General features: G+C 43.9%; 2 protein-coding genes across 2 annotated transcripts in view; one reads left to right on the top strand and one right to left on the bottom strand.

Annotated features, from left to right (window-relative positions):
* Positions 1 to 2,316, bottom strand: part of LOC101864157 — a 4,122-nt gene extending 1,806 nt beyond the window's left edge. The window contains exon 1 of the mRNA XM_005101354.3: positions 2,115 to 2,316. Coding sequence (XP_005101411.3) covers positions 2,115 to 2,314 — 200 coding nt within the window. The 5' untranslated portion in view covers positions 2,315 to 2,316. The remainder of the gene's footprint in view (positions 1 to 2,114) is intronic.
* LOC101863910 overlaps positions 1 to 9,349 on the top strand; it is a gene marked incomplete in the record, with an annotated part of 280,465 nt that overhangs the window by 75,151 nt on the left and 195,965 nt on the right.

The following is a 9,349-nucleotide window of genomic DNA, read 5'->3' as shown; positions in this document are numbered from 1 at the left end:
GTGTGTGTGTGTGTGTGTGTGTGTGTGCGTGCGTAGTCTGTGCGTGTGTTGCAAAACGTTCATTTAATGTCGGCTACTCAAAACTTAAACATGCAGGAGTCTTTACAGGCCCATCCAGGTAATCAACATTGTGTGCCATCCGTCGACAAGAGAAACACGGGAAGGGCTGGGCAATGAGTCGCTTTGACAAATTTAGAATTATGTTAGTGCCCCTCTTCGGCAATTATGCGTTAAGAACCGCTTCAGCAAATGGATTAGAACCACTTCAACAATAAATTATGGGTGCACCCACTTTGGTAAACGGGTTAGGGAAGAGAGTTTAAGAGTCTGGATTCGGATAATGTTTCATTGAGAATTATCCGGTTATTCGGATTTTGCCCACCACTACACACAGGTAGACATTCCTTAGGGAATAGACAGGGGAAATGAGGCACATAAACACTGCGGGGAAAATAACAAAGGAGAATTAGGGGAAGCATGCCAGTTTGTCACAGGCCCAGTTTGTCACAATTTGCTTTGATTTGTATACAAAAAGGAAGAAATATTGAACAACAGAAGCTGAATTGATATTTAAGAGGGATTATATTTACAACACTAATTTGAAGGTGGAGAATATTTTTAAAAAACTTTAGTTACGGCTGCAGTGTTAAAGTGTTGTTATTATGACTGTCATCATCAGGCCTACGCAAATACTTAAATGAAATTGTGACAAACTGGGCCTGTGACAATCTGTAGTCTGTCTCGTGACAAACTGGGCTTGTGACAAACTGGGCAGCCCCCGAATAAGGTGATACCGATCAGGGAGCTGGAAGAAGGGAGCGGGGATCGGGGAGGGGAACAATAGGGAGACGATCGTGGGTGCTGATTGAGAAGCGTGGGCTAATGTACTTGAGGCTAAAGGGTGGGCAACACCTGACTGACTGACTGTCGACTGACTGAGAAAGCTATCGAACCCCAGCACACTAATGTTGTCAGGTGACGTGATGATGAGGGTCACGAATGGGAGATAAATGATATGTCTCTCAATATAAACGTGAGGCAATAGGAAAGAAAACAAGGAGAAAAGACCAAAATGAGAAAAAAATGGAAAGGTTTGATACGATAAGCAAAGAGAGACACTTGTTCGAGTTGAAACTACCAACAAAAAAAGAATATACCATGTACGTACTCCCTTCGCTCCTGTATATTGTAGTACTCGGGCAAACACGCGCGCGCGCGGCGTACACACACACACACACACACACACACACACACACACACACACACACACACACACACACACACTCCCCACCCTCCCCCCCACATACACACACACATGCACGAACACATACTCACCCACTTAATCTTTTTTTATACACATACGCCCGGTCGACACAATTTACCTCACTTAGGAGGCGAACTCCGACCCTGACTGTCAAGGCCAACCCGGGCTGGTGGGTGGGTGGCGGGTGCTCTGGTGTGGTTTGCTTCTTCTTTCCTATGAAACATCTATCGTCCTTATCTCCCCTCCTTCTCTTTTATGATTTTTACTCACTTGTAACGCCTCTAATCCTCTGGCGCTCATATGACCTTATGCAGTTTCGAGCGCCGTAACACGTCTACTAAAGCAAAAACAACCCTTGCCGAAAGGGATACAACATCCTCACAGAGAGACCGAGATACACGACTGAAATTGTCCCCAACTGGCAATCAAACCCGGTCTCCAGTGTGCAACGGCGAGGCGTTTAACAGCTACACCACAGACGCCGGTCTTAAAAAAAGAATAGAGGCTAAAACATACATGTAAATAACTTTCCATTAAACTAAAGTAAAGTACACACACAGGAGAACCGAGTCCGATACTCAAGTAGGAGCATTTTTTAGAATATATCGCCTTCCTGCTGGAATAGAGTATCCCTCTGGGCCTGAGCTGTCCCTTATAGACAGGACCGGAAGCCCGTCTACTAGATAATCCAAATTGTGTCGATGGGAGCGTAAAACCACATTTAAAATACATACACACACACACACACACACACACACACACACACACACGCGCGCGCGCACGCACGCACGCACGCACACACACACACACACACACACACACACACACACACACACACACACTCACGAACCTGTCCAGAATCTGTTCTTGCTGGAAATATTTGGTCCGGTCCTGGTCCAGATCTGGTGCCAGGTTGCCCGGGTTCAAGTACCAGGTGATGAGTAGGTTCATGAAAATGCTTCCTTTGGTGGAGGCGAGAGCCATAGAGCTGAGGAAGCCCAGGTTTTTGCCTCCTGTCCACTCGATTAGATACCCAGAGCTCACGGCCATCATGTGACCTAGTTTGGGAGAAGGGGTTGGTTTGGGATGGGAATCGGGGTGGGGAGGGTGCCATTGCTTGTGAAAAGATGTTTCACTACCACATCGAGACAGTTTAGATTATATAGGAGGCGGCTGCTTCGACCCAGCCTGTCAAGGCCAACCCATTCTGCGAAGGATTCAACGTTCCAGCAAGCAGACTGAGATATTCGATAGAAAAAAAACCCTACCTGCACGGGAATCGATCCAACATCTTCTGCATTTGACAGTAAAGCTCCAAACCTTTTTACCACAGGCGACGCTAGCGTATGAAGTAGCAGTTAGTGTCTTCGCCTTAAACGCTAATGACGTGAGTTCTATTCCTGTGTGTAAGGGCAGCCGTGTTATATCTCTCTAGACATCTTATCTTCTTAGTTTTTCGGAGTGGATTGTTTGATGGTGCCAATGGTAGGTCCTACTTCTTTACTTTCCATTTTGCTGTTTCTGTCTGTCTGTCTGTCTGTCTGTCCGTCTGTCTGTCTGTCTGTCTGTCTGTCTGTCTGTCTGTCTGTCTGTCTGTCTGTCTGTTTGTCTTACTTTTTCCTCTGCACTAAATGATTATTATCGTGTCGATGTGCTGCTCTTTACTCAAACAAACAAATAGTTTTTCTGCTGTTGGTCTGTGGTGCTCCCAGTCAGAATATACAGGCTACTACTCAAAAAAAGTTGAGGATCACTTAAAGTCACACAGTCACACATAGTACAAAAATCTGAAAAACATGACACGGTTCAAAATTGTTTGAGAGGGGTCTTCATTCATAATACCACCTTTTGCAAACGACATTTTGCACATTTAAAAAAAATGAAAATGGGTAATTTCAGTTGTTGAAGGACATAACTCATGTTTTTAAAATTCACATCACAACCGTCATAATCAATAGGGCCAAAAATCGCCTGTGGCCACCATTTGCAAGAAAACAGTCATTGCATCTTTGTCTCATGGACTGAATAAGTGTTCCCAATGTCAGTTGTGGAATGGCTTGCCATTCTTGGTCCAAAATGTTGAAGAGTTCATCCACATTGTTCGGGGTTGGCTGATGGTCACAAGTGCTCAATGGGACTAAGGTCCGGTGATCGGGCTGGCCAGCCAAGCCTGATCACGTGCTGCTGCTGCAGAAAGTCATCCACCACTCGAGCGCGGTGAAGTCTGGTGTTGTCGTCCTGAAGTATCGCGCCCTGGCCCATTACCCGAAGAGTGGGAATTGCAATGGGGCGGAAAATCTCGTCCCTGTAGCGGATACCCGTCAGAGTGCCTTGAATGCGATGCAGGGGGTCTGGTGGTTGAGTCCAATCCCACCCCACACCATAACGGAGCCTCCTCCATACCGGTCATGCTCCTGTACACAGTCGTCGTGGAAGCGCTCACCAGGACGCCTGCAAACACGGATCCTGCCATCGTTGAAGGATAATGTGAGCCTGGACTCATCTGTGAAGAGCACAGTAGACCACTGTGGGCGTGTCCACCTCAGTTGCTGGGCGGACCAGGTTCTGCGGGCGATCCTGTGAGCCTGTGTCGGTAGAACCCGGACTGCTGGTCGTCTGGATCTCACGCATCCGGTTTCTAATGGTCTGGTCGCTGATTCCAACGTTTCCTGGGGGTACCACCTGCTGTCTGATGTGACGGGCTGTGCAGGTTCCAGTTGCCAGGGCTGTTCTGGCGGTCACCCGGTCCTCTTGTCGTGTGGTGCAACGTGGCTGTCCGGACAGCCTTCGCTCAAAAGCAGTTCCAGTTGCAGCATCCCAGTCTCTTAGTCTGATGATCACTGAGTGACCCACGGCAAGCTGTCATGCCACTTCACGGACAGCCATACCTTCGTGGAGCCAGACAAGGGCTCGTCCCCGGTCGATGCTGCTCTGACGTGGCCGTCTCTCTTGGGGGCATTGTTAAAAATCGCTTAATGTGCCCACAATAAATACCCCTAACACCGTCAAACCCACTCAAGCATTAGTGTAGGAAGCGTGAATTCCCTTGAGTTAGTTTTTAACCCATACCACTTACTGAAAATCACGTGAGTGATTGTCAAAAACAGGTTCGATTTTACAGAAAATTGACATATGTCAAATCTGTTCATCATTGTAAACAACGATAACCCTTCCTTACAATGACATCAACGTATTCACGTAACTTCTCAATGTTTGTTTGTCACAGTCTCAAACATACTATAGTGAAAACTGTAGTGGTCCCCAACTTGTTTTGAGTAGTATACATTAAGAGTAAAGGATAAATCAAGTCTCCTACAAAGTAACACTATTACACGTCAATAAATGGGACATGAAACGATCACAATATTATAATAATATGATAATGTTTATGAATTTACAATCAAACACTCACCCGCACCAAGCCCTGACATAACTCCTCGCGTAATGACGAACAGAGGGATAGATTCTTTCACGTCCCAGTAGCCAATGACGTAGGAAGTGTCGTACAGAGCGCACCCCAGCAGTAGACTCCAAGATTTCCTCATCTGCTTTGTAACTGAGAACAACAATAATGTTGCAACAACAATAACAATGACAATCTTTATTCATCTCGCAGGGAGAAATTTGTCTTGGTCGTTTACAACAACCGTAAATGAGAAGCTTGTCAAAATAGGAGTATTTCCTGGAAATGATGCTCAAACTCTACACATTTTTTTAAAAAATCCGTCAGTTTCAAAAGCTTCTGTTCTTTTTTTTTCCGTTCCTTTATTAAAGAACAACGGGGATAATGGTTAGAGGTTCGAATGATAAAACTAGTGAATTCTTAATGGGAAATTCGGAGCCCCTGTATTTAACATAATAAGTTAAAACCACACTTCCTTTATGAATAATGCGACCCACATGTAGCCACACAGAGAATTGAAACTCCGAGGGTGCGTACATGTCCTAGTTCATGTAAGTTCCGAATCGCAGGCTAAAGTTTGGAGTTCTTACGAGGATCTATGGGCATAATATTTTCTTTGTGTGTGTGTGTGTGTTAACATGTTTATACTTTTATGTGTGCTTGGGGGTGTGAACGTATGTTTATGCATGTCGAGTACTTTTGCATATATATCGAATATGTGTATGTGAGGGTACGTGCTTGAAAGTCAACGTGCTTGTATTTGGGTTTATTTGCGTATCATGTATGTTTATGGATTTGTATGTTTGTACATGTATATGTTTGAGCATGTGTGTGTATGAGTGTGTGTTTGTGTGTGTGTGTGTGTGTGTGTGTGTGTGTGTGTGTGTGTGTGTGTGTGTGAGAGAGAGAGAGAGAGAGAGAGAGAGAGAGAGAGAGAGCTCGTATGTGTGTCTGTTTCTATGTGTGTATGTGTGGACATGTATGTGTATATAAGTGCATTTGTGTGTGTAGGACCCTGACCTTTGCTGGAGAAGATGATGCTGACGAAGTAGAAGAAGAACCATGAGGACTGGACAGTAGCAGATACGTGTGTGACGTCATCGTGAGCTTTTACCAGGAAGTACGAGTTTGTATAGGTCAGCAGATTACCGCCAAACGTCTGAGGAAGCAGTAGATAGAAAACATAATTTTACACATTTGATAAAGCCAAAACATGACTTCACAAATAATTTTAAGACGAAAATGTGATTTCACAGATATTTAAAAAAGTAGACATAATTTTACAAACCATTCTTTAATCACTTATGCTCAACACCACCGGGTTCAGTCAGGGCTTTTTTGGTGCTCATTCCAAAACTGGTTTGGTTTGCAAAACGATGTTTGCCTGCCCTGGTTATAGATCTGTTTTTGAACAGATGTACAATATATCATACGTGGGTGTTTGAGGATGCTCACGTGTGGTTTGCTCCTTCTTTCCTATCAAACATGTTTCGTCCTTACCTCTTCTTCTTTTTTTTTTCGTATATTTTACTCTCTGTTTTCACCTCTCTCCTCTAATCTTAAGCACTTCATACTTGTGTTGCGCACCCACGCTTTCTTTATAAAATCATACAACAATCAAAAGTGTCATCACATGAAAGTCATTTGGTCGAATCGATAGCACACATGTCGTAAAATATTTCTAAATGAATTGCTTTAAAAAAATAAAAATTGTAGTCAATATCTAAACAGTTATCTTGTGGCAGCTTCCATTTCTTTCCGGTCCACCGAGGTAGAGCTTACCAGTGCCCCGTTGGCGGAGCAGAGGACAGCGATCCCCATGATAGTCATCCATTTTTGTACTTTTGGGTTACGAAAAACGCCAAGCGGGGACATTTTGTCTGCAATATATATGAAACAAGAAAGACCTTATTAGTGGATGGTTGGTGGGTACTCTGATGTGTTCTGCTCCTTTTTTCCTATAAAATATCTAGATCTATCATTTTTTGGGGTGTTTGTTACTCTCTTGTAACACCTCTAATCTTCAGTACTTATTGCATTTGTGTGCTGCAAGTGGCGTAGAACTCTTACTAAAACCGAAAAAAAACCGTATTGGTCAATCAATGAATGAAGATGAAAAAGAGAATACATATTTTTTCTTCGTAATTGTTAGGTGGGTAGATGAAATCACCCTCAGCGTGTTGGAATCAGATAGACAGACAGACAGACAGACAGACAGACAGACAGACAGACAGACAGACAGACAGACGGACGGACAGACAGACAGACAGACAGACAGACAGACAGACGGACAGACAGACAGACAGACAGAAGGGGCGGAGGAAGCTTGTACCTCAAAAACTGTAATATTATGTAGGTTATAATGCACAAACCGCAGTCAGTGGTGTAGCGCCTAGGTGCCGTCGTATGCAGAAGACCCGAGTTCAATTTCTGTATGGGGAGATTTTTTATCCAGCATCCTGGGGTTTTTTCTGCTTGGAATTGCATCTTCCTGGACCTAGGCTAATCCTGACAGGCAGGGTCGAAGCCTGCCTCCTAAATGATTTATTATTCTTTTATTGAAAGATACAATGTAGACAGAAACACGAGCAAGAGGAATACTCGCTTCGCGCCTTCCTTCACTGTCTACTTCTCCTCGGTTTTGGCTTACACTTACTGTGGAAACCATATATAACAGGCCCGCTAATAACAGGGATCCGGTAATAACAGGGATTTTTTTAAATCCCCGGTTTTTTTCCTACTCTTTGTCTTTATTAAAAGTTATCAGCAAGAACAGGGCCTCATCGAAGCCCAATCGGTTATATAGCAGTGGCAAAGGCTTGTTAACCCTATGTAAAAAGTAAGAGAGAGAGGGGGGGGAGAGAGAGGGGGGGGGTAACGCCGTGATGGAGCAAGCCAACGTGAGCCATGCCACTGCAAGCACACGCAGTGGGTTAAGCGAGAGAGAGCTGCAGTGTGCTGCGAACTTCGATCTAGCCCTAAGCCTAGCCTCACGCACGCGTAATGTGTCATGCACAGGCCATGGGAAACTGTCCATGAATAAATACAGCTCTGGATTACTCCACAAATGCTTACTTCCTTTGCATTTCTGATTTAACAGGGATCTGATATAACAGAACTTTTTCTTTGGTCCTACCGTCCCTGTTGTATCATGTTTCCACTGTACATGCACTGTTACTTCAGTTGGTATCATGCTGAACTACTGAGCGGATCACTTTGTTCATACCCTCGAACGGGCATTCTGGACGTAAGTTTTTGGGGGGAGTTTTGAAGGTTTTCAACCCGTCTGGCCTAGCCCTATGGAAGAATTCCTGTCTCTAAGATAACCTTGCAGCAGTGAGAGGGGCTTTAAACGTATACAGTGTACAGTAGCCGGGGTCTGCACCTTCGTACATGTCAACCAAAACATCCCTCCCCGTTATCTCTTTGATAGAGCCGACCACAACTATGTCTCTCGCTCAGAGAACAAAGGCATCGAATTTTTAAGATCCAATGAAGCTAGCTCTTGCTTCACATTAAACGACCGACAGCTGTTCAAATTACTGAATACAAGTCTATACAGACGGTTCAGTACTCCCAAACACAACGAAGCTTTTTATGGAATGCATACATTTACAGTATACAATGTCCAGATAGAAGTTCCTGTGAGATCTCTGCAGCCTGTGGAGAGAACTACAACAAATAACTATTGTGCAGAAATGGTGGCAGTTGAAAGAGAACCGTACCATCTCTACACAGTGTTTTACATTCATCCCGTCAAACCACAGAATAAATTATATTTTGTGATTTTCATTGACTCACTGTCAATCTTACAAGCAGTAGAAAATGGCCATAATCACAACCAAAGTTAGGCTGATGTAATGTTTGCTCCCAACACCGAAGAACAGCATATGGTGGTAACCTGTAGCTGCAGTGAATACCTGAACACCCAAACACTCTGGAAATGACAGTGTGGACACTCTTTCTTAAGAGGATCTGGACAGGAACAGCCCAACACTCCAACTTCATACCACACTGCAATGCAAATCATCAAAATCAACAGCAAACATGACTGGTTGAACGGATGGGCCTTGGGAAAGACAGGCGGAGTAGGTTTTAAACATATAAGATAATAGGATTACAACAAAACGAAAGGACAATTTCAACAACCCCAGAGGAAGAAGCAGACTGCTATCTTATACAGTCGACCATGGGTGAGTTGACGTCGTAGGTGGAGTGGAAAAAGATCAACTCATTCGAAATTCAACTTAACAGTTGGGACCTGTAAAGAATAAGAGGTACTGGTACTCGAGAAAAGGATTAACTTAACTGAAGATCAACTCAAACGTGTTCAACACACCTGAGAACAAAACATCTACAGCTCAATTTCCATTTAAACAGAATTGGACTAGATTAGAACTTCCCGAAAATGCGTCCTTTGTGTCAAAAACTATAATTTGAAACCATGGATCTCACCTGGCTCACTGCAGAGTCGTAAATGACATCAAAATATTCAAAGTTACGCTTCTCCGTCCGACACCTAACATGACAACGCGCTCTTTCGAAAGCCACACCATCTGCTGCAAACTTGTAACAATGACAGCAAAATCAAGAAGAAAAAGAAGAAGAAGAAGAAGAAGAAGAAGAAGAAGAAGAAGAAGAAGAAGAAGAAGAAGAAGAAGAAGAAGAAGAAGAAGAAGAAG

Source organism: Aplysia californica, unplaced genomic scaffold, assembly GCF_000002075.1.
Source record: "Aplysia californica isolate F4 #8 unplaced genomic scaffold, AplCal3.0 scaffold00279, whole genome shotgun sequence".
NCBI lineage: Eukaryota > Metazoa > Mollusca > Gastropoda > Aplysiida > Aplysiidae > Aplysia > Aplysia californica.
The sequence above is the reverse complement of the archived record's forward strand: the minus strand, read 5'-3'. Positions and strand labels throughout refer to the sequence as shown.